This window comes from Serinus canaria, chromosome 11 (assembly GCF_022539315.1).
Source record: "Serinus canaria isolate serCan28SL12 chromosome 11, serCan2020, whole genome shotgun sequence".
NCBI lineage: Eukaryota > Metazoa > Chordata > Aves > Passeriformes > Fringillidae > Serinus > Serinus canaria.
Window position 1 is genome coordinate 13,911,219 of NC_066325.1, and position 24,291 is coordinate 13,935,509.

At 54.8% G+C, this 24,291-nt stretch overlaps 3 protein-coding genes across 6 annotated transcripts; 2 read left to right on the forward strand and 1 right to left on the reverse strand.

Annotated features, from left to right (window-relative positions):
• Positions 1-730: 730 nt before the first annotated feature.
• On the reverse strand, positions 731-5,970 carry LOC103816689 (C-factor-like). Its single transcript, XM_009090700.4, has 6 exons — positions 5,793-5,970; positions 3,501-3,552; positions 2,580-2,770; positions 2,103-2,261; positions 1,721-1,831; positions 731-1,030 (listed from the first exon to the last, which is right to left on the reverse strand). Exons 1-6 carry the CDS (start codon positions 5,931-5,933, stop codon positions 917-919), a joined length of 768 nt encoding a protein of 255 aa, XP_009088948.1. The 5' UTR covers positions 5,934-5,970; the 3' UTR covers positions 731-916.
• A 5,353-nt stretch (positions 5,971-11,323) lies between these two features.
• Positions 11,324-15,158, forward strand: LOC103816843 (C-factor-like). Of its 2 annotated transcripts, XM_009090870.4 has the most exons (7): positions 11,324-11,669; positions 12,543-13,166; positions 13,529-13,580; positions 13,746-13,933; positions 14,260-14,418; positions 14,531-14,650; positions 14,953-15,158. In XM_009090870.4, the coding sequence occupies exons 2-7, from the start codon at positions 13,020-13,022 to the stop codon at positions 15,064-15,066; spliced, it is 780 nt and encodes a 259-aa protein (XP_009089118.2). In that variant the 5' UTR covers positions 11,324-11,669; positions 12,543-13,019; the 3' UTR covers positions 15,067-15,158. The 2 variants fall into 2 exon arrangements, with proteins under 2 accessions (XP_009089118.2, XP_050835015.1); XM_050979058.1 differs by lacking the exons at positions 12,543-13,166; positions 13,529-13,580.
• A 1,448-nt stretch (positions 15,159-16,606) lies between these two features.
• Positions 16,607-22,856, forward strand: LOC127060055 (C-factor-like). Of its 3 annotated transcripts, none has more exons than XM_050979055.1 (6): positions 16,607-16,986; positions 17,342-17,393; positions 17,595-17,782; positions 18,109-18,267; positions 18,380-18,499; positions 22,651-22,856. In XM_050979055.1, exons 1-6 carry the CDS (start codon positions 16,840-16,842, stop codon positions 22,762-22,764), a joined length of 780 nt encoding a protein of 259 aa, XP_050835012.1. In that variant the 5' UTR covers positions 16,607-16,839; the 3' UTR covers positions 22,765-22,856. The 3 variants fall into 3 exon arrangements, with proteins under 3 accessions (XP_050835012.1, XP_050835011.1, XP_050835013.1); XM_050979054.1 differs by lacking the exon at positions 22,651-22,856 and adding an exon at positions 18,802-19,007 and having other exon boundaries at positions 16,608-16,986; XM_050979056.1 differs by lacking the exons at positions 16,607-16,986; positions 17,342-17,393; positions 17,595-17,782; positions 18,109-18,267; positions 18,380-18,499 and adding exons at positions 20,522-20,835; positions 21,191-21,242; positions 21,444-21,631; positions 21,958-22,116; positions 22,229-22,348.
• Positions 22,857-24,291: the final 1,435 nt, after the last annotated feature.

The following is a 24,291-nucleotide window of genomic DNA, read 5'->3' on the forward strand; positions in this document are numbered from 1 at the left end:
GTGGTGGCCTCTGAGGGAAGGAGTAGGGGATTGCCTGTCCTGTAGGCCAGGTTGCTCTGCCCACCTGAGACCAGGCTTGGTTTTGCAGGATTCCTGTCTCCTTTTGGCCATGCTGCTTTTAAGAGAAGCTCTTTCCAGAAAGGGCAAAGGCCTAATACCACCCCAAAATCCATTTCTTTGGGGCTGTGACCACTTCCTGGTCAAATTCCTGCAGTCAAGGGCTGCCCAGCCCACCTTATTAAGGTTCTCAGCTTCTCCATCCCACAGAAGTGCTGTTCCCATGCTGTGATCCCCCATGGGACCAAATTTCCCCCACCCAGGGGTACCATGCCCAGCTGGAGCACCACTGTAGCAAGAGCTGTCTGTCTGGGATTGCAGAACTGGACTGTAGTGCCCAGTCTTCCCATTCCAACCATGAGGCTGCTCCCAAAGACACCATGTCCAGAACAAGGTCATCCCAAGAAATCTATGGCAAATACACCATGCTTGGGTGGAAGCACAGCAGAGACCAGGCAGACCTGGGCACACCCTGCAGCCAGACAGGACAGCAGGAGCTTTGGGTGAGTTACATGTCCCCTTCAGCTCAGAGCAGATGAAGACAGGGCAGGCAGACTGCTTAGATCACAGGATCATTCAGGCTGGAAAAACACCTCCAAGGCCATCAAATTCAGCCATTTATGCCAGGCTATTTTTTGCAGAGTCAAGACAGTCTGAGTGGAGACTCTGCAGCTGGAAGAAGGCACAGGTACTAACTGACTTTATTTATTAGCAAGTTGAAGGCAGGGATCACACCCTGCTCACCCACTGGAGTCCCAAGTAGGTCCCTTGCAGACCAGAGTGGGCTGAGCACCCTGGTGGACCTGTGCAAGCAGGAAGTCCTGTGGCAACGGGGAGTCCTTGCAGGGACAGAGGGCAGTCACCAGGGGATGGCTTTCCCTTCCCAGTTGAGCAGAGTCCCACTGTGCTTCTCAGAAAGGATTGGCAGCACAGACAACAACCCCCGCACACTTGTGTCCACTGTCAGGTCAGCCTGCAAAGCGAAAAATGAGACACCACTATCATTCCAGGCCATCCAGCAGGACCCACTTGGTTTGTGTGCAGTGACAGCAAGGCTCCTTCCACCCAGAGTGAGCAGAGAGCCATGGGAGCTGGGACAGGTCCACTGTGTGGGAGGATGGTTGGGTATCTGCACTGCTGGCTTGGATGGAGGTGGCTTGGGCTAGGAAGCCAGCCACAGGTTTAACCAAACAGGAAGAGATCCCTGCTGCAAATGAGATGCTTTGTGCAGCTTTCTCAAAACCCCAGTGCTGCAGGGACCACCCCCACTGCAAAACAGGGATCCTGCAGGATGAGTGGAAACCTCATTGACCTGCAGTTCTTCAAGGAATGGGGCACAGGATGGGATGGTGCTGCTCATCTTCTCCCTGCTCTGTTGGATTCAGGTTCTCTGCATATCTTTCAGGCTGCCCAAAGCCCCTTTTTTCCCTTTGAACAAGCAGCCTGATATGTGCTGATGCTATTTCCCAGACATCCCAGTATCCACATGTTCTGCAGGGGCCCAACACAGACATGGGCAACTTGGAGCACAAGAGGCAGCTCATATTCACGTGGATCCTCCCTCCAGAGAGCCATCTTGGCCACCTGGGCCACCTCCTGTGCAGGTTTGTAGCCTTGGGTACCACCTATGCGTTCCCTGTTGCCCTGCTTGGCCAGAACTCACCTCCTGGGTGCCCATTTCTGTTTTCACCCAGCCAGGGTGCAGTGCCACACACAAGATCCCAGCTTCCTTGTAGGTCAGAGCCTGGCACATGGTCAGCATGTTGAGGGCAGCCTGGGTGAGGAAGCAAGCATCATCCATGGGCAGCAAAAAGTTCCATGAACCAAGTTCCCTACCCATTGCTGCCTCTTGGTGAGGGAGAAAAAACAATGCCAGGTTTTCAAGAGACAGTGTGTGTCTTCCCTGGGTGGTAATGGAGATGTCCTGGGAACTTGGGGACTCCCTCCATCTCTCCATCCCAGGTGTTTCCCTGAGATCCAGCCTGGCAAGGGCAGCTCTGACCCCATGGAGCTCAGGAGCCAGGGCAGGTCATGACTCTCCATACCTTGCTGCAGCGGTAGGAGATGACAGGGTGGAAGAAGGAATCAGGTGTTTTCTTGATGGACCCTAAGATGGTGGAGATGTTGATGATGGCTGCCTTGCTGCAACTCAGGCCCTTTTCTTTGCTGTCCTGGGCAGCCTTCTTCAGGAGAGGCAGGAAGGCCTGGGGAGAAACAACCTAGTGGGACACCTGTGCCTCAAGCCACTCCGACTTACTGCAACTGCAACCCAGGGAGGGTGAGGAAGAATAGCAGGATGTCAGGAGAGCCCAGGTGTTGCTGCAGTGGCCCTGCCTGCTCCCAATTAGACTTGCACAATTCAGAGAGGCTGCAGAAGGCTTAGGCTTGAAGAGCAGCCCCAGCACTCCCTTGCACAGCCCCAAGAAATTTGGCAAAGCCCTCCAAGATTTCTGTTGTGACCATGGACAGTATGGGACACCCTCAAGTTGGGCCAGATTTCATCCCCAGAGTTTCACCCGTACCTGGGCCATCAGCATTGGCCCCACTGCATTGGTCTTGTACGTCCTGACCATGTCCTCAGCGTCGACTGTCTCCAGCGAGGCCGTGGGGGTGTAGATGCCGGCGTTGTTTATCAGCAGGTTCAGCCCCATTCCGTTCAGCTTCCCCTCCACCACTTTCGCCGCATCGGTGATAGCCGAGGGGCTTTCCACATCTGCAGTGCGAAAGAACAGTCTGAGAGCCACGGGGAGAAGAGGGAGGGGAGGACGCCGAGGAAATCTGCGCATTCTGACCCGCGCGGCCCTTCCATCCACGGGCACCAGATGGTGCTGTGAAACCAGCTCCAACTCATCCCAGTCCTCCCAACACCGCCACCTCGGCCCGCAGCTGAAGGCGCCCGCCAGGAAAAGCCCACCGTGGGGACAAACAGCTACTGTGACTCCCATGCTGCGTCAGTTCTCAGCAGCCACTGCTCCAAAGTCTACGTCTGAGCAATTTCTGGAGAACCCAGGGCAGCCTCCGTGGGGACAAGTCCCCAGGAGAAATGTGCTGGGACCTTCTGTGAGACAACTTCTGCTCAAGCTCTGGGCTAATCTTACAGCACTTCCACAAGAGCTGCTTTCCTTCCAGGGCCCTCCTGGTCTTGCCTAAGACTTGGGATCAAGGCAGAGCAAGGATGTAGTCATTCAGCTGGGGGAGCCAGGAAGCTGCCCAGGATGGGTCTTAAGAACATTCTGGTCCTGTGGCCATGGAGAAAGGAAGCTCCAGGGAATGGGGTACTGAGGCTGAGACAGGTCTGGAGAAGCTGGGGTTTTGGCAGCAGGACTTGAAGAAGCTCTGAAGACGTGGATCCCCACGTACAGCCTGAAGGGAGGGAAGGAGAAATGGGGCACGCATGGCTGGCAGTTAACAAATTTAGCAGCTCAGAGGCAGAGCACACGTACCCAGCTTTACAAGAACCAGGTTTGGGTGTTTGGATGCCAGATCTCTCAGCTCCTACAAAAAGAGACATGGAAACAATCAGCACGAGGCAAAGGCAATGCCAAGCATCATGCTGGGGTGCCAGCAATGGCCCACCCTGAGGCAATCTTCCAGGTTTACAAAGTGCTTGTGAACAGCTGGCCTGGGGACTGGCCTTGGCTCTCAGGTTTCTCCTAGGCTCCACAAAGCCACGTGCCATGTGCTCAGGTCATGACACAGCCATGACTGCAAGATGTTGTAGTCACTTTCCCAAAGGGTTATTCACAGCCCAGCCAGAGCCACAGCAAATGATGGGAGCAAAGCGTAAGGACCCAGTTTATCAGAGAAATTATGTGAACTTTCTAGGAATACAGCCAGAAGTGTCCCCAGAGGCTGCCGGAAATGAGGTGGAAGAGGAACACCTGTGAGTGCCAATATCAGATTTGACCTATGAGAAAATCATATCTGGATAGGCCAGTCCCAGATCCACTCACTCTAAACTTTATTAATGATTAGTGAATTTAATCACTTGGCACATTTTTATTGGTTGTTTTCACCTCATGGGGATATTGGGAGGAGTGGGTTAAAAGCTAAAGTCTTGGGAGGAGGACTGTAAATCATTCAAGTAACCTTACAACTGGGAATAACACTTGATAAACCATGTAAACAGCAGCCTGTGATACACTAGCATGCATCTTAACAGTACCTGTGTCTCCTATATCTCTGTACCTCCCTGTACCTTTGCCTGATGTTGCTTCAGGGATCCCCTGATTATCAAGATAACAGAAATAAATTTACTCTTTGTGTTTTAGCCATCGATTTTCTGCCTGCCTGTGCCAACTCACACAGTGGAGGATTCAGAAGCCCTTTTCAGCAAGGAAACTTTCTACTGCACAGTTCCTAGCAGCTCTTTGCTCTGAGTCTCCAACTCCAGCAGGTTTCAGACAGCAGAAACCAAACCACCTTGTTTGATGTGCCCAAAATGATTGCTTTTACAACTAAAAACCTCTTCCAAACATGCCCACAGGAGAAATACAAATTGGTGGTTTCTTTTGAGAGGAAGATAGAGAAGGAGAGCTGCTGGGACTGGCTGCAGCTCACTATCAGTTATTTCTGGGCTCCTTCACCAGACCCCATCTTCCCACACGAGCTCTGGGAAATCATGTCATATTAATTTGTTTGTGGTGGCTAACAGATATTTCTCCTCTCCTGTTTTTCCCTCAACAGCCTCATACCATCCCAGCAGGAGCTTCGCCCATTCCAACACCTGGTGTAGGCACAAAAGGGCAAGGATGTTGGCTTCTGCTGTCTTTGTCCTGTGGTCACGGACTTCAGCAGCACCCTGACAACACTGCTCTTACGCTACCACAGCTGGACAAGGCTTAGGGAAGTACCTCCTGGCTGGGAGAGTTGTATGAGGATCACCTTGTAGGAAAACTGGCTCCAGTCCAGCCCTGAAAAAACTCCCTGATCTCATCAGTGCCCTGCAAGAGTCCTGCAAGTTGTGGGGAGGAAGAATGAGGCAAAAATAAAAGACCTGGCCTATCTTTGACCCAGACAGCTTGGGCACCAGGCACAGCAGGAGCTGGACACCCACCCCAGGTTGGCAGGAGGGTGGGTTCTCACTGTGCCAGGACTACTCCTGGCATGGAATAATACACACTTGCAAGAAGATGCAACAAACAAATCAGTTGGAGCCAGGATCTATCAGAGAGCAAGTTTCTCCCTAGTAGTATTTCAGTGGGACACAGCAAGCAGAGGAAGACAAGCTGGATGTAAAGAGAGCTGGAATAACAGGGAAGCTTTGTGATTCCCTGCACAAGCAACATGTGCGAGTCTCTCCCATTTCAGCAAAGTGGAAAGCAGGGACAGGGGGATCCCACAGTTCCACTGGCCACCACTTTTGGAAACCCCATGTTTTGAACCACCGGATTTTGCAGAGAGCAGTGTGACACAGCAGAACCGGCCCGGGCAGCACCGCTGCCGCTCGCAGCGCCCCAGGCCCTGAGGCCAGCCCAGCTCGGGCCGTGCCCGCAGCGCAGGAGCCAAACCTTGGCACGACAGGGCGGGTCCGGGCACATCCAGCACGGCTCGAAGCAGCCCAGCGGCGCGGCCTCAAGGGTGACACGGCCGGTTCTTCGCCTGCTGCACTTCAGGGGACTTTCACAAGGGGCAGAGCACGGTGCGGACACCAGAGCCCCGCGCCAGCAGCGAGTCCTTCAGGCCGCTGACAGGGGCCGAGCGTGTGACCGCCGCCCCCCCCGGCCCGCACTGACCTGTGCCCGCGGCCCCTCGGGGTCCCGGCAGGTGGCGAAGATCCAGGCGGGGGGTCGCGGCGAGCCCAGCAGCTGCTTCACCAGTTCCAGGCCGATGCCGCGGTTGGAGCCGGTCAGCAGCACCGTGCGCGCCGCCGCCATCGCCACCCGCGGCCCGGCCCGCCTGGCGCCGCCTCCCGAGCCCGCGGGCCGCACCGGGCTGCTCCGACCCCGCGGGGAAAGCCTGAGGGGGCGGATTGTGTCTGTGTGTCTGTGTGTCTGTGTGCCTGCCCACCTAATATTCAGTGCAAACACAACAACCGCGTCCCAGTCCTGGCGTCCCCGAGGGGAGGAGCGAGGGGTCTCGGAGCGAACCGGGGGGGCTGAGGGGACTCTTGCCGAGGCTGATGCGTGAGGAAGAAAGCTTGCAGCAGGTTTGGGGTGGTGTCTGCAGCACCTTTAGCACACTAATCTTAACCGTAGATAAGAGTAAAATAAAAAAAAAAAACCAACCCAAACTAAACCCCATTTAGCGTTAGAAAGTACCAGCCCCTTTACAAGCTATTTTTATTGCCTGCCCAGAAATGCACATTATTTGCCTCTTTCCCTGATGATCAGATGCAATGAATCTGTTTAACAAATAGATCCACGAAGATGCTCTGAGGCTGTAGCACCCCTCCTATAGAGATGGGCCGAGAGAGTTGTGGTTGTTCAGCCTCGAGATGAGAAGGTTCTGTGGAGCCTTTAGAGCCCCTTCCAGCACCTCAAGGGACTCAAAAAGAGCTGTAGAGGAGTTTGGACAAGGGCCTGCAGTGACAGGACAAGGGGGAATGGCTTCAAACTGACAGAGAGCAGGGTTAGATTGGGAGTTTGGAAGAAATTCTTCCCCGGGAGAGTGGTGAGGCCCTGGCACTGGTTGCCCAGAGAAGCTGTGGCTGCCCCATCCCTGGAAGTATTCAAGGCCAGGTTGGACAGAGCTTGTGGCAGCCTGAAGGTGTCCCTGCTCATGGCAGAGGGGTTGAATGAGGTGGTCTTTATGGTTCCTTACCACCCAAATAATCTGTGATTAAGGCAGTTTGGGCTTGCAGGTTTTTTGAGGGATGTTTTCTCCTTTCTGTTGCTATCAGGTACCTGGTTGAACAGCTGCACCAAAGGGGTAGTGTAAAGAAAGGAAAAGGTTTGCTGGCATCTAGGGATGGGAAAACAGGGCTGGAGGGAAAAGGGAGAACAGAAAAGAGATAATCAGCATCAGCTGGAGGACTGTGTCTGGAGGGGGTCTGCATTTACCAGCCCTGCTGCCAGCCTGGAGGTGGGTGTTATTGTTTGATTTTTAGCCGTTATATGGATAGCCAGATACCCATTAAAATCCCATTATGGTGAACACACAACTGGGATCTCAAAAGTGAAGTAATGACTGAGCAACTCTGATGTATATAAAGATTGTTATTTATGTTGCTTATTTTCATCCTTGTTTGACAAACACCACACAAAACATTTCTGATACTGATAAATACATCAGAAACTAAATATTTATATCAGTCGGGTGATAGCATCAGATGATTTGTGCTAACTCTATTCTGCTCCGTGATGGTTCAAGTACACGGGAATCTCTGCTCCCCAGTTTACTTCTGGATATTAAAATGCTTTTAGACTTTTTTTTTACAGAAGTTGGAATTTAATGAAAATAAATGTTTAATTATACTACTAAATACTAAGAAAAAAAACCCCAAAACCTTCCTTTTAGCAGATATTTGGATTTAAGGTCCCCTTCTCCTTTTCCTTCCTCCTTCTGTGCTCAGGCCATTAATTCAGTGACTTCTCAACAGAAATGCTGCTCTATCTATGGCAAAGTTTAGCAAATAATAATGAAGGGTACCAACATTCAGGGTGAACCACAGCCAGGGTTTGGCCACCTGTTCTACGCAGATCCTGCTTGCTGCAGGCAAATTACATTGATGAACTCTTCCCGAAAAGCACTTGTTTGAAAACGCCTTGGAGTCAGGGATGCCCAGTGAACTGCTGTGCAGAAACAGTTAAAGTGCAGCCAGAGCTGAGGGCAGGAGAAGCCTGTTCTGAATGCTAATGTGAACCGTGAAGGAAAGGCAGCTCCAAGTAGCAGTAGCAGTAATGGAGTACTTGGGTGGGTGTGGGCATTGCTTGACCTGCCTCTGTTCCCCATGAATGAAATAGAGGATTATCCATTCTTTGAAAACCTTGTTAGTTAAGTGTTGGGAGGCTTCCAGCAGGTAATAATAAAAAATGCAACCAAAAAAGAACACCACCAAATAATAATAAAGCAAAAAAGCCCCAAGGCTTATCCAAGTGCTCTAGTTTCACTTCAACAGGCATTGGGAAAGTCCATGCTGCTTGATAAAGCACTGAGTCTGATATTGGTGAATTTTGGAGCATTTGAGGGTATAAATCATAGCATCTTAGAATGTTTTGGGTTGAATAGAACCTAGTTCCATCCCCTCTGCCATGAGCAGGGACATTTTCCACTAGACCTCTGTAAGAATACAAAGAAGTATTTGAGTTCACTTAGCTAAAAACCAAAACTAGTAATTCCTGTTATCAGCTCATTGATGCTGCAATTTGGTTGAAGATTCTGCACTGTAAAGAACAAAATGCATGTGGGCACACGTCCTTTGCACTGAGCTGATGGATTCATCATAAGTGTTGCTTTAAGTTACTGGATTAAAAAAAAATGTAGCTAGAGGAAGAGGGGGAAACATCTTAATTAAAGAAAAAATGGTAAGTGGGTTTTTTTTCCCCTTCCCTTTTACAAATATGGTTTGAAACCAGAATGAACAACTATGGTAAGTTTTAATTTCTGCTGATAAAATACCAATGTAGCCCATTTTACTCTAACAGTGTCCACAGCTACTTACAGAACAATTTTTTGAGTTTTTGCTGCTCACAGACTGTATTTTTTCTGCTCAGGTGTGTGGGCAATGGGTCACATCATTTAGGCTGGCATGGCATTTTTGGAGTAGCATGGTGCTCAGCTTTTAACTTCTTTACAGGGAGTAAATTTTCAATAATCCCTTAAATGCTTTTTAATTTAAAAATTTTACTCACTCTTTCCTGCTTAAATATCTTTCCTTAATAAAACTTAATGATTTTTCTCAACTGGATTCCTAAATTAACATCTGCATTATCTTGTATCTATTCCTAAACTTTACTGTGCCTCCTTTTCTCACTTAATACTTGGATGTCAAACCAAGGCAGTCACAAGCTGATCATTTAGCCTGTGCCTTAGTGTTCCTGAGAAGGAGCATAACTGCCACGTGTGACAGCAGGTTCTCAGCCATCCCTGTTAGCAAATCTAATAGTGGGAAAGAAAATTCACCTTGCTTGGTGGTTCTGAGGTCCCTCTTCATGGCACTGTGCTGAAGCATGAAGGATAACCCAGCCACCTATCCTTAGAGGATGGGAGAAAAGATCAATGAGAATCTGTGCTGTCCCCATGGGTCCTGGCAAAGCAGTTCTGTCCCTGTGCTGCCAGCCCTCCTGCACCCAGGTAGCTGAGGCATCTTGGCTGCTGTCACAAGGGGAATATCCCCAAAAAGTGTTTCTGAACCCAGTGTGAGGCCCCAGACTGGCACAAGGTCAAAACACTGTGGAGGTTACATGGCTAGTGTATTTTAAATCCTCAGAGTCATAGCATTAAAGAATGGTTTGGGTTGCATGGAAACTTAAAGACCATCTTGTTCCAACCCCTGCCATGGGCAGGGACGCCTTCCACTAGACCAGGTTGCTCAGAGCCCCCCCCCAACCTGGCCTTGAACATTTCCAGAGTGGGGTAGCCACAATTTCCCTGTGTAATCTCTGCCAGGGTCTTCCCACCCTCCCATGGAAGAATTTCTTCCAAATACCCAATCTAACCCTGCCCTCTTGTCAGTGTAAGCCATTCCCCTTGTTCTGTCACTCTGTGCCCTTGATCAAAATCCCTCTCCATCTCTGATACAATGCAGGTGTAACCTTGATGAGTCTGCTTGGAAAACAGCAAAGCTATGACAAAGGTACCATGGGAACTTCACCTGGGAACTGCAGGTAAGCTCCCCCAGTCCCTGCATCCTTTCACAATGAGGTGTCATTACTCATAGAATCATATCATGGAATCACAGAATGGATTCTCTTGGAAGAGATCTTACACTTTACTCAGTTCCAACCCTCCTGCCATGGGTTTCCAACTCCCCTCAGATCACTCTTCAGCCCAAAAGAAAATTAATCAGGGAGGGTGGGTACTGCCCAGCTTCAGTTACAGTGCTGGGTTGGTCTCACCCCACCTCTCCATGTGTGTCTCACTTATCACTATTTATTCTTTAGCAAATGACTAATAGGTGATGACAGACCTGAATGCAAGGTGGAACAATGAACCAAAAAATAAAAAGAATAAAATCGGCCTGATAAATAGCATCGAGTTTATTTCTTATTTATAGTAGATTATATGTACTAAAACTAATTGTGCCGCACCCCTGATCTCCTGGCAGGCAGAGAAAAGCATGTTCCTCCATGCTTCTGTCAGCAGCACTGTCATTGTGCAATCACCTCGGTGACTGAGAGCATGCTTGGGCCTCCAGCAACTGAGAGCGGAAAAGGTGTGATTGCCTCTTGGAAAGCTGTCTCCAAGTCTTCCCAGTGTGGTGATGTGAAAACAATCAATGGGTAAAATGTGCAGCAGCCTGGGGGTCGTGGGAGAAGAGCTACAGTGTCCCTGAGCTTGGTGTTTGTGAGGCTGCACCTTGAATCCTGCGTTCAGTTTTGGGCTGCTCACAACAAGAAAGACATTGAGGTGCTGGAGTGTGTCCAGGGAAGAGCAATGGAGCTGGGGAAGGTCTGAAGCACAAGTCTGATGAGGAGCTGATGGGGAGCTGGGAGGGCTCAACCTGGAGAAAAGGAGACTTCCAACCCTTATCACTCTCTGCAACTCCCTGTCAATGAGGGTGATGCCAGGTGAGGTCAGGCTCTGCTCCCAAGTAACAAGTTACAGAATGAGAGGAAACAGCCTCAGGTTGTGCCAAGGAATGTTTCAATTGGATATTAGGAAAAAATTCTTCACAGAAAGGACTTTCAAGCACTGGTACACAGGCTGCCCAGGAAAGTGGTAGTGTCACCATCCCAGAAGTGTTTAAAAAATGCATGGTTGTGGCACCTGGGGACGTGGTTTAGTGGTGGATTTAGCATTGTTAGTCTAATTGTTGAAATCAATTACCTTAGAGGCCTTTTGTAACCTAAATGATTCCATAATTCTGAGGACTTTAATGCTCAGCTTAAGATTTAGACCATGCAAGAACATTTCAGAGCAAAGGAAGCATCTGAATCCCCTCTTAGGAGCTGGACCAAGGTCCTTCCAGAGGCTTGGGGACAGCAGCAGCCCTTGAGACTGGGCTGTAAGGCAGTGAGACTGGTTTCTTTCCCCTCTGCCTCTTCATGCCAGGCTGGATTTAGACTTCTGGTGAAGCAGTGCTTGTTTAAACTCTAATAATCAATAATGCAGTGTGTGGCCCCAGAGCAAAGTCAACATGATAAAGTTACAGCTCTAAAACGGTGGAAGGCTACACAAATGAGGTGACACAGCAAAAATAGGAAACTTAAAATGTTAATTGTATATTTTCTGATACTATCTGCTTCTGAGTCACTGTGGAGGTTTCAAACAGGCTGTGGGTGATGGCCTTGTCCACCACCTAGAGGAAGAAAACCATGGAAGTCTATTTGGAGGATTTGAGCGGTGCGTCTGTTGGCAAGTATAGTTGAGCTCTGTAGTCATTGAAAAGGAAATACTGAAATTATCTATGGAGCCTGAATGCCAGTCCAGCCATGTGGGAGACCCTCAGTGAGTGATCAGTCCGAGAAGCTGATCTGAGAAGCTGAAAGGCCCAAAGCTTTGTACTGCTGGTAAGTGGTAGGAATTCACAAGGGAAAAGAAGTCTCTCAACCCATTATGGAAAATTCAAAAAGTAGACAGAGATCCAATTAACCAAGAAACAGAGTGGGAAAAAAAATTGCATGGAACTTGAGGAGAGGCTCAGATTTAGCAGAGAGAAGATATGGGATCAGCTCACCATAGAAGCTGCCAGTGTGCACCTTCCCAAATGGGTTTGGGGAGGGTACCCTGTGCAGGTGGTCCCAGGTCAGAGCAGGAAAGGACCTTATCTCACAGTGTCTGCCAGCTGGGCCCCAGAAAACAGGCTGGAGAGGGCAGGAGGAAATCAGCCGCTGCCAGAGCATGGAGACACACTTGGCATTGCCACTGGGAGGAAGCTGTTCTGGTTTATGCTGCTGCCGAGATATCCTGGGGCAGAAGGTGACATGTGAGAAATGTCTCCATTGCTGCCCAGCAGCCTGTGCAATGGCTCTGGGACTCAATGTAGGAGGACAAGGGGTTGGCAAGATGTTTCTGGGGATGGGTCTTCACTTACAGTGGGGCAGGAACACATAGTGTACACACACACCTGATCCAGCCTTGCAAACATGTAATGTATCGCCTGAAGTACTGAACAGCACTGTGCTCCACTCGTGGTAGCCCAGAGCAGTCAGTGCCTCATGGCAATAGCTGAGGTGGAGAATAGGCTTTGAGCAGGGCATTTCCTTTGCAGGTAAATGTCCCAGGTGCCTGAGTCCTCTGTGGCTCTGAACAAAGGGACAGCTCAGCTTAGAACTGCATCCCATGGGATGGGACACATGACCTGCAGCATGGTGCTATGCCAGCCATGCAGGTCCCACACTTCTGCCAGGACACCACACTGGGTTTGCTCTCCCTCTCCACAGGTCTTTGCTCCACAATGAGGGAGAGGTTATTGTCTCTTGAGGAAGAGGCAGGTGCAAGGCAGAGAAGATTTGCTCAGGGTCACGTGAGAGACAGCTTGGTACAATGAGAAAGACCATCAAGCGCACAGGATGCTTGTGAACGTGTCAAGCCCACCTGCGCCCTGGAGCTTCCCACATCAACTCACATTCTGCTCCCTCCCTCTTCACCCACAACAGCCCCACCTGGCTTATGGCATCAGGTTACCCTGAAAGGAATGAATAATTTTCTTGCAAAAACCAAGTGATTTTACAGATAGGTAACAAGGATTGGTTCCCAGCCAGGACATATGTCCTGGAGCTCAAAGAGCTGGAGCAGTTGCTCCTCCCAGAGAAAAGCCAGCAATAGTGCAAACTGTGAGTGAGTGGGGTGGAACACGCTAAAAGGAAATATTAGAGAGCTGGCTAAACAGTGCAAGCTGGAGTGAAGAGAGAAGCAGCATGGCAGAGCTTTCTGTCCACTCTGTTCTGGTGACTGGGGCCAACCGGGGACTCGGCCTGGGGTTTGTCCAGCATTTCCTGAGGATGCCAAAACCACCTCAGTGGATCTTTGCGACCTGCCGGGACCCCAAGGGACAGCGAGCACGGGTGAGGCCGGGCGGGAGGCAGGGGCCATGCTGGCGGATGGGAGCACTCGGTGCCTGGGGGAGATTTGTACAGGGATGGAGCTTGGAAGGGGCCAGAGCTTCAGTCAGGCATCTGTGGCACAGGGGAGCTGGGCTGAGACAACGTGGGAGCAGCTGTGCATGGAGGGGACAGGGATATGTGATGCGTGCAGGAGCTGTGGAGTGTTCCCCCTGTATCAGGATCAGGGCAGCTAGAGCAGGGTGCTGGGCACTTGGTGGTGCCGGGATGGAGCTGGAGGGACATGGGCTTTGGCTGGCTTAGCAGGGTGAGACTTGGCAATGCTGTTCCAGCGTGTTGGTCCAATATCATGACCCCTCTTGCAGGACATACAGAATTTGGTCCGCAAACATCCCAACCTGATCATCATCACTCTTGGTAGGTTCCCTCTTGCCGCAGTTCCTCTGGTGAATGCATGGGCAATCATCACAGCCCTGGGAGCTCCAAACAGGAGACAGCCTTGGGGGGGCACTTCCTTTGGGGGACACAGGGGACCCCAAACCATCACAGGGTTCACTGAGCTCCAGTGTATTGGCCCTGCAGAAACTGCTGACCCTGCCAGCATCAAGGCGGCTGCAGCCAAGGTTGAGGAGCACCTGGGGGGCTCTGGGCTCAACCTCCTCATCAACAATGCTGGAATGGCCAAACCTAAGACGCTTGAGGAGGAAACGTTGGAGGACTTGACCGAGACTTACACCACCAACACGGTTGGACCCCTGCTGATGGGCCAGGTGAGTCACCAGCACTACAGCACAGGTCCAGAAGGATCCCTTGCCCCTTCCCATGTGCTCAAGCTGGACATCACAGAGGGAGTGAAGGGCCAGTGGGAGGGGCTCCTGTCAGTGCTCTGGTGCCCTGATGGGTTCTCAGTTGATGAGAAGCTCAGGGAGCCATGAGCTGGAGCTCAGGAGCTGGAGCCAGCCAGGCTGGGGCGCTGGGAAAGAGGAGGGAGGATGACACCCCAGTGCTGGTGTCAGTGTTGCCCACTGTGGAAGGAGCTTCTCTCCTGCCCTGTTCCATCTCCATGTGCGCTCCTGTCCCCTCTGTCTCCTCACAGGCATTTCTGCCCTTGCTGAAGAAGGCTGCCCAGGGGAGCCCAGGCTCAGGGCTGAGCTGCAGCAAGGCTGCCATCGTCAACATATCCAGCATTGCTGGCTCCATCACTTCTTTCTTTGGTTGGGAGTTGATACAAGGTGTCTCATACCGCTGCAGCAAGGTGCTGTCACACGAGATGGGGACAAATTCACTTCCCCTGCCCTGCCCAGCTGCGGGTCCCCTTACAGCCCCCCTTCCCCTCCCACCACCCGCCCTGCATTGTCTCCCCACAGGCTGCTCTGAACATGCTGAGCAAGTGCCAGTCCTTGGCGTACAAGGAGCACGGCATCCTCTGCGTCGCTCTCCACCCCGGCTGGGTGCAAACTGACATGGGCAGATCTGTTGGACAAGTGGTAGGAATTCCCCCGGGGCGGGTCCATCAGAGCTCCTGTGCTGATTTTGCATGGGTGGGAGTTGCTGTCCTGAGCCTCTGCCCATGGCTTCCCTGCCTGCCCAGTCCCTGCTGGGGCAGCTCCCCCTGTCCTGGCCCTTCGTGCTGGGTGTCTCCATCCCCTCAGTTCTCATCTCAGTCCCTCCCCATGGGGTTTTCAGCTTTCTCTTTGCCCTGGAGCAGCTCTTTCCCCTGGCACCAGCTGCTCCAGGGGCCTCAGCCACGTCCTTGGGCATGGGCTGCATCTCCCCCTCTGCCCCACAGCCCCCTGTGACAGTGGATGACAGCGTGCAAGGGATGCTGAAGGTCCTCTCCTCTCTCTCTGAGAAAAACACCGGCGCCTATCTGGACTGGGAAGGGAATGTCATCCCGTGGTGAGACACCACTTCAGGATCCTGGCACCCAAGAGGTCCCTTTGGCACTGCTCCCTCCTCCCCCAGATCCTCAATAAACTCTTGCTGAGACCCCCAGCTCTGTTGTGCAGTGCCAGCTCACGGGGTGGCCCTTTCCAGGTATCCCACTCCTGCACTGGGGATTGGTGGTACCCACAGCTGCCCCCAACCCACGGCTGTCACTGGCATTCCCATGAGTTCCAGCCAGCAGGTCCCATGGCACTGTGACTGCCTTCTGGAGACCTCCCCTCAGGAGGCACTGGAGGAGCTGGAGCAGGGCTCCTCTCCTTTGCCCTGGCAGGCCTGGCTTTCCCCTGCCCAGGCTGAGCTGCCTGAGGGGTGGGGGTCACAGGGAGCAGCTGCCCTCTCCCCTCAGCTGGGGGATGCCTGGTCACAGGTGGGACAGAGGGACACACAGAACTCCGCCAGAGCACAGGGATCCTGCCCCGGGCTCAGATGGGGGGTTTGAGACTGGGTGTGGAGACAGAGCAGAGAAGCATCAGCTGCCAGAGTTTACAGAGGTGAGGGATACGGGGGACCACAGGTAGGTTGGGGAAGGAGATAGAAGCTGATTCCCAAGGCCTTCTCTTCTTGAGGCTCCACAGCCAAACACCTCATCCCCATGTCCTTGGCAGTGTGGAAGAGGCACAGTCCTGCCAGCACAACCCGAGGAGGGTGTGGGCAGGAGAGGAGACATTTCCTAGCCACAAAATGGCTGTGGAGATGAGAAATGGGAATCAGTCCTGGGACAAAGCACCTGAACGACCCTCTTGGAAGGCTCAGTCCTGGCTGCTGCTGTCCCAGTCTCTCTGCTTCCACCTGGGAGAACCAGGCAGGGCGTGGATGGCTGGGGCAGAGAGTGACCCAGGGCTCCCTCCCCTCCACGGGCACCGTGCCCGGGACAGCATCTCCAGCACCTCCCCTGGCAGCTCACCTTGCTGGCCCGGTACGGGTACATGGGGGCCTCTGGCACATGGAGGCACAGCCCAACGGAGCCCAGCTTGGAGGAGATGTTGGTGACAGCTGCCCTGCTGCAGCTCAGACCCTCGTTGCCTTGGCTGTCTGCTCCAGGAATGGCAGAAATTCCTGCTGCAAGGACACAGATGCTGCATGAAGATGTGTCAAGCCTGCAGTTTGTGTCTTGCTGGAGTGCAAGGCCAGCAGCTGGGGATGGGCTGGCCATGCAGGTGCCCATCCTTCTGCCAGGAGACTGGGTCCTCTGGGTGTGCTTCCCTCCATGGGAGCCTTGTTTCACTTGACAATCAGGGAATGGGCATTGGCTCGGAGGAGGCCAGCTCAAGGCAGAGAGTGTCTGCTGGTGGCCATGTGAGGAGTGTCCTGGCCCAGGCAAGCGGGGCAGGGGGATGAGATCAGCCTGTTCCCAGTCTTGTGTGGGTCTGATGCAGAAAGCCCTTCTTGTGAAGGTGTCAAGCCCATGTGAGCCCTGGAGCTTCCCACATCCCTTCCACATGCTGCTCCTTCCCTCCTCAGCCGCATCATCCTCTCCTGGCTTGTGGCACTAGGTTTCCCAAGGACAGCAGAATTTGCCTGAAACCGCCAAGGGTTTTTCCCTTTGGAAACAAGGACTGGCTTCCAGCCAGGATCAATGGCCTGGAGTTTGAAGGGCAGGTGAGGTTGCTCCTCCTGGATCCAAGGGTTGGTGTTAAGCCTGAGTGGGTGGGGTGTCTGGAAAAAGCTAAGAGGAAATGTTAGAGAGCAGAGCAAACAGTGCAAGCTGGAGCAGAGGAGGACAAGCAGCATGGCAGGGCTCCACGTCCGCTCCGTTCTGGTGACTGGGGCCAACCGGGGACTCGGCCTGGGGTTTGTCCAGCATTTCCTGAAGATGCCAAACCCACCTCAGTGGATCTTTGCAGGCTGTCGGGACCCCAAGGGACAGCGAGCACAGGTGAGGCCAGGTGGGAGGCAGGGGCTGTGCTGGGGGATGGGAGCACTAGGTGCCAGGGGAAGACTGGTACAGGGATGGGGCTTGCAAGGGGCCAGAGCTTCAGTCAGGCACCTGTGGCACAGGGCAGCTGGGCTGAGACAACGTGGGAGCAGCTGGGCATGGGATGCATGGAGGGAACTGCGCTACTTGGTGATGGAGTCCTCCCCATCCATTGGGTTCAGGGCAGCTGGGGCACAGTGCGGGTCCACGGCAGTGCAGGATGGAGCCAGAGCAATGTGGGCTTTAGCTGGGAAAGACTGAGTCTCTGCATAGCCTCTTCAGCCTCTCCATGCTCACACTGTGCCCTCTCTTTCAGGAGTTACAGAATTTGGCCTCCAAGCACCCCAACATCATCATCATCCAGCTCGGTAGGTGCTCCGAGGTGCAGGTCCTTTGCCCCAGTTCCTCTGGAGAGTGCCCAGCTGGGCACACCCTGGGAGCCCGTGCTGGGAGGGATCTGTGCCATGGGAGGTGCCTGCAGGGCCATCGGGCACTGCCACCTCCAGGGGAACAGAGGGGACTCCAGCATGGGGACACAGGCTCTGACCTCCCCTGTGTTGGCCCTGCAGAAGTCTCTGACCCCACCAGCATTAAGGCAGCTGCAGCCAAGGTTGGGGAGCACCTGGGGGGCTCTGGGCTCAACCTCCTCATCAACAATGCTGGAATGGCCAAATCTAAGACGCTTGAGGAGGAAACGTTGGAGGACTTGACCGAGACTTACACCACCAACACGGTTGGACCCCTGCTGATGGGCCAGGTGAGTCACCAGCACTACAGCACAGGTCCAGAAGGATCCTTTGCCCCTTCCCATGTGCTCAAGCTGGACATCACAGAGGGAGTGAAGGGCCAGTGGGAGGGGCTCCTGTCAGTGCTCTGGTGCCCTGATGGGTTCTCAGTTGATGAGAAGCTCAGGGATCCATGAGCTGGAGCTCAGGAGCTGGAGCCAGCCAGGCTGGGGCGCTGGGAAAGAGGAGGGAGGATGACACCCCAGTGCTGGTGTCAGTGTTGCCCACTGTGGAAGGAGCTTCTCCCCTGCCCTGTTCCATCTCCATGTGCGCTCCTGTCCCCTCTGTCTCCTCACAGGCATTTCTGCCCTTGCTGAAGAAGGCTGCCCAGGGGAGTCCAGGCTCAGGGCTGAGCTGCAGCAAGGCTGCCATCGTCAACATATCCAGCATTGCTGGCTCCATCACTTCTTTCATTGGTTGGGAGTCGGTACAATGTGTCTCATACCGGTGCAGCAAGGTGCTGTCACACGAGATGGGGACAAATTCACTTCCCCTGCCCTGCCCAGCTGCGGGTCCCCTTGCAGCCCCCCTTCCCCTCCCACCACCCTCCCTGCATTGTCTCCCCACAGGCTGCTCTGAACATGCTGAGCAAGTGCCAGTCCCTGGCGTACAAGGAGCACGGCATCCTCTGCGTCGCTCTCCACCCCGGCTGGGTGCAAACTGACATGGGCAGCTCTGCTGGACAAGTGGTAGGAATTCCCTCGGGGCGGGTCCATCAGAGCTCCTGTGCTGATTTTGCATGGGTGGGAGTTGCTGTCCTGAGCCTCTGCCCATGGCTTCCCTGCCTGCCCAGTCCCTGCTGGGGCAGCTCCCCCTGTCCTGGCCCTTCGTGCTGGGTATCTCCATCCCCTCAGTTCTCATCTCAGTCCCTCCCCATGGGGTTTTCAGCTTTCTCTTTGCCCTGGAGGAGCTCTTTCCCTTGGCACCAGCTGCTCCAGGGGCCTCAGCCACGTCCTTGGGTATGGGCTGCATCTCCCCCTCTGCCCCACAGCCCCCTTTGACAGTGGATGACAGCGTGCAAGGGATGCTGAAGGTCCTCTCCTCTCTCTCTGAGAAAAACACCGGCGCCTATCTGGACTGGGAAGGGAATGTCATCCTGTGGTGAGACACCACTTAAGGATCCTGGCACCCAAGAGGTCCCTTTGGCACTGCTCCCTCCTCCCCCAGATCCTCAATAAACTCTTGCTGAGACCCCCAGCTCTGTTGTGCAGTGCCAGCTCACGGGGTGGCCCTTTCCAGGTATCCCACTCCTGCACTGGGGATTGGTGGTACCCACAGCTGCCCCCAACCCACGGCTGTCACTGGCATTCCCATGAGTTCCAGCCAGCAGGTCCCATGGCACTGTGACTGCCTTCTGGAGACCTCCCCTCAGGAGGCACTGGAGGAGCTGGAGCAGGGCCCCTCTCCTTTGCCCTGGCAGGCCTGGCTTTCCCCTGCCCAGGCTGAGCTGCCTGAGGGGTGGGGGTCACAGGGAGCAGCGGCCCTCTCCCCTCAGCTGGGGGATGCCTGGTCACAGGTGGGACAGAGGGACACACAGAACTCCGCCAGAGCACAGGGATCCTGCCCCGGGCTCAGATGGGGGGTTTGAGACTGGGTGTGGAGACAGAGCAGAGAAGCATCAGCTGCCAGAGTTTACAGGGGTGAGGGATACGGGGGACCACAGGTAGGTTGGGGAAGGAGATAGAAGCTGATTCCCAAGGCCTTCTCTTCTTGAGGCTCCACAGCCAAACACCTCATCCCCATGTCCTTGGCAGTGTGGAAGAGGCACAGTCCTGCCAGCACAACCCGAGGAGGGTGTGGGCAGGAGAGGAGACATTTCCTAGCCACAAAATGGCTGTGGAGATGAGAAATGGGAATCAGTCCTGGGACAAAGCACCTGAACGACACTCTTGGAAGGCTCAGTCCTGGCTGCTGCTGTCCCAGTCTCTCTGCTTCCACCTGGGAGAACCTAGCAGGGCGTGGATGGCTGGGGCAGAGAGTGACCCAGGGCTCCCTCCCCTCCACGGGCACCGTGCCCGGGACAGCATCTCCAGCACCTCCCCTGGCAGCTCACCTTGCTGGCCCGGTACGGGTACATGGGGGCCTCTGGCACATGGAGGCACAGCCCAATGGAGCCCAGCTTGGAGGAGATGTTGGTGACAGCTGCCCTGCTGCAGCTCAGACCCTCGTTGCCTTGGCTGTCTGCTCCAGGAATGGCAGAAATTCCTGCTGCAAGGACACAGATGCTGCATGAAGATGTGTCAAGCCTGCAGTTTGTGTCTTGCTGGAGTGCAAGGCCAGCAGCTGGGGATGGGCTGGCCATGCAGGTGCCCATCCTTCTGCCAGGAGACTGGGTCCTCTGGGTGTGCTTCCCTCCATGGGAGCCTTGTTTCACTTGACAATCAGGGAATGGGCATTGGCTCGGAGGAGGCCAGCTCAAGGCAGAGAGTGTCTGCTGGTGGCCATGTGAGGAGTGTCCTGGCCCAGGCAAGCGGGGCAGGGGGATGAGATCAGCCTGTTCCCAGTCTTGTGTGGGTCTGATGCAGAAAGCCCTTCTTGTGAAGGTGTCAAGCCCATGTGAGCCCTGGAGCTTCCCACATCCCTTCCACATGCTGCTCCTTCCCTCCTCAGCCGCATCATCCTCTCCTGGCTTGTGGCACTAGGTTTCCCAAGGACAGCAGAATTTGCCTGAAACTGCCAAGGGTTTTTCCCTTTGGAAACAAGGACTGGCTTCCAGCCAGGATCAATGGCCTGGAGTTTGAAGGGCAGGTGAGGTTGCTCCTCCTGGATCCAAGGGTTGGTGTTAAGCCTGAGTGGGTGGGGTGTCTGGAAAAAGCTAAGAGGAAATGTTAGAGAGCAGAGCAAACAGTGCAAGCTGGAGCAGAGGAGGACAAGCAGCATGGCAGGGCTCCACGTCCGCTCCGTTCTGGTGACTGGGGCCAACCGGGGACTCGGCCTGGGGTTTGTCCAGCATTTCCTGAAGATGCCAAACCCACCTCAGTGGATCTTTGCAGGCTGTCGGGACCCCAAGGGACAGCGAGCACAGGTGAGGCCAGGTGGGAGGCAGGGGCTGTGCTGGGGGATGGGAGCACTAGGTGCCAGGGGAAGACTGGTACAGGGATGGGGCTTGCAAGGGGCCAGAGCTTCAGTCAGGCACCTGTGGCACAGGGCAGCTGGGCTGAGACAACGTGGGAGCAGCTGGGCATGGGATGCATGGAGGGAACTGCGCTACTTGGTGATGGAGTCCTCCCCATCCATTGGGTTCAGGGCAGCTGGGGCACAGTGCGGGTCCACGGCAGTGCAGGATGGAGCCAGAGCAATGTGGGCTTTAGCTGGGAAAGACTGAGTCTCTGCATAGCCTCTTCAGCCTCTCCATGCTCACACTGTGCCCTCTCTTTCAGGAGTTACAGAATTTGGCCTCCAAGCACCCCAACATCATCATCATCCAGCTCGGTAGGTGCTCCGAGGTGCGTGTCCTTTGCCCCAGTTCCTCTGGAGAGTGCCCAGCTGGGCACACCCTGGGAGCCTGTGCTGGGAGGGAGCTGTGCCATGGGAGGTGCCTGCAGGGCCATCGGGCACTGCCACCTCCAGGGGAACAGAGGGGACTCCAGCACGGGGACACAGGCTCTGACCTCCCCTGTGTTGGCCCTGCAGAAGTCTCTGACCCCACCAGCATTAAGGCAGCTGCAGCCAAGGTTGGGGAGCACCTGGGGGGCTCTGGGCTCAACCTCCTCATCAACAATGCTGGAATGGCCAAACCTAAAAAGCTTGAGGAGGAAACGTTGGAGGACTTGACCGAGACTTACACCACCAACACGGTTGGACCCCTGCTGATGGGCCAGGTGAGTCACCAGCACTACAGCACAGGTCCAGAAGGATCCCTTGCCCCTTCCCATGTGCTCAAGCTGGACATCACAGAGGGAGTGAAGGGCCAGTGGGAGGGGCTCCTGTCAGTGCTCTGGTGCCCTGATGGGTTCTCAGTTGATGAGAAGCTCAGGGATCCATGAGCTGGAGCTCAGGAGCTGGAGCCAGCCAGGCTGGGGCGCTGGGAAAGAGGAGGGAGGATGACACCCCAGTGCTGGTGTCAGTGTTGCCCACTGTGGAAGGAGCTTCTCTCCTGCCCTGTTCCATCTCCATGTGCGCTCCTGTCCCCTCTGTCTCCTCACAGGCATTTCTGCCCTTGCTGAAGAAGGCTGCCCAGGGGAGCCCAGGCTCAGGGCTGAGCTGCAGCAAGGCTGCCATCGTCAACATATCCAGCATTGCTGGCTCCATCACTTCTTTCATTGGTTGGGAGTCGGTACAATGTGTCTCATACCGGTGCAGCAAGGTGCTGTCACACGAGATGGGGACAAATTCACTTCCCCTGCCCTGCCCAGCTGCGGGTCCCCTTGCAGCCCCCCTTCCCCTCCCACCACCCTCCCTGCATTGTCTCCCCACAGGCTGCTCTGAACATGCTGAGCAAGTGCCAGTCCCTGGCGTACAAGGAGCACGGCATCCTCTGCGTCGCTCTCCACCCCGGCTGGGTGCAAACTGACATGGGCAGCTCTGTTGGACAAGTGGTAGGAATTTCCCCGGGGCGGGTCCATCAGAGCTCCTGTGCTGATTTTGCATGGGTGGGAGTTGCTGTCCTGAGCCTCTGCCCATGGCTTCCCTGCCTGCCCAGTCCCTGCTGGGGCAGCTCCCCCTGTCCTGGCCCTTCGTGCTGGGTGTCTCCATCCCCTCAGTTCTCATCTCAGTCCCTCCCCATGGGGTTTTCAGCTTTCTCTTTGCCCTGGAGGAGCTCTTTCCCTTGGCACCAGCTGCTCCAGAGGCCTCAGCCACGTCTTTGGGCATGGGCTGCATCTCCCCCTCTGCCCCACAGCCCCCTTTGACAGTGGATGACAGCGTGCAAGGGATGCTGAAGGTCCTCTCCTCTCTCTCTGAGAAAAACACCGGCGCCTATCTGGACTGGGAAGGGAATGTCATCCTGTGGTGAGACACCACTTAAGGATCCTGGCACCCAAGAGGTCCCTTTGGCACTGCTCCCTCCTCCCCCAGATCCTCAATAAACTCTTGCTGAGACCCCCAGCTCTGTTGTGCAGTGCCAGCTCACGGGGTGGCCCTTTCCAGGTATCCCACTCCTGCACTGGGGATTGGTGGTACCCACAGCTGCCCCCAACCCACGGCTGTCACTGGCATTCCCATGAGTTCCAGCCAGCAGGTCCCATGGCACTGTGACTGCCTTCTGGAGACCTCCCCTCAGGAGGCACTGGAGGAGCTGGAGCAGGGCCCCTCTCCTTTGCCCTGGCAGGCCTGGCTTTCCCCTGCCCAGGCTGAGCTGCCTGAGGGGTGGGGGTCACAGGGAGCAGCTGCCCTCTCCCCTCAGCTGGGGGATGCCTGGTCACAGGTGGGACAGAGGGACACACAGAACTCCGCCAGAGCACAGGGATCCTGCCCCGGGCTCAGATGGGGGTTTTAAGACTGGGTGTGGAGACAGAGCAGAGAAGCATCAGCTGCCAGAGTTTACAGAGGTGAGGGATACGGGGGACCACAGGTAGGTTGGGGAAGGAGATAGAAGCTGATTCCCAAGGCCTTCTCTTCTTGAGGCTCCACAGCCAAACACCTCATCCCCATGTCCTTGGCAGTGTGGAAGAGGCACAGTCCTGCCAGCACAACCCGAGGAGGGTGTGGGCAGGAGAGGAGACATTTCCTAGCCACAAAATGGCTGTGGAGATGAGAAATGGGAATCAGTCCTGGGACAAAGCACCTGAACGACCCTCTTGGAAGGCTCAGTCCTGGCTGCTGCTGTCCCAGTCTCTCTGCTTCCACCTGGGAGAACCAGGCCGGGCGTGGGTGGCTGGGGCAGAGAGTGACCCAGGGCTCCCTCCCCTCCACGAGCACCGTGCCCGGGACAGCATCTCCAGCACCTCCCCTGGCAGCTCACCTTGCTGGCCCGGTACGGGTACATGGGGGCCTCTGGCACATGGAGGCACAGCCCAACGGAGCCCAGCTTGGAGGAGATGTTGGTGACAGCTGCCCTGCTGCAGCTCAGACCCTCGTTGCCTTGGCTGTCTGCTCCAGGAATGGCAGAAATTCCTGCTGCAAGGACACAGATGCTGCATGAAGATGTGTCAAGCCTGCAGTTTGTGTCTTGCTGGAGTGCAAGGCCAGCAGCTGGGGATGGGCTGGCCATGCAGGTGCCCATCCTTCTGCCAGGAGACTGGGTCCTCTGGGTGTGCTTCCCTCCATGGGAGCCTTGTTTCACTTGACAATCAGGGAATGGGCATTGGCTCGGAGGAGGCCAGCTCAAGGCAGAGAGTGTCTGCTGGTGGCCATGTGAGGAGTGTCCTGGCCCAGGCAAGCGGGGCAGGGGGATGAGATCAGCCTGTTCCCAGTCTTGTGTGGGTCTGATGCAGAAAGCCCTTCTTGTGAAGGTGTCAAGCCCATGTGAGCCCTGGAGCTTCCCACATCCCTTCCACATGCTGCTCCTTCCCTCCTCAGCCGCATCATCCTCTCCTGGCTT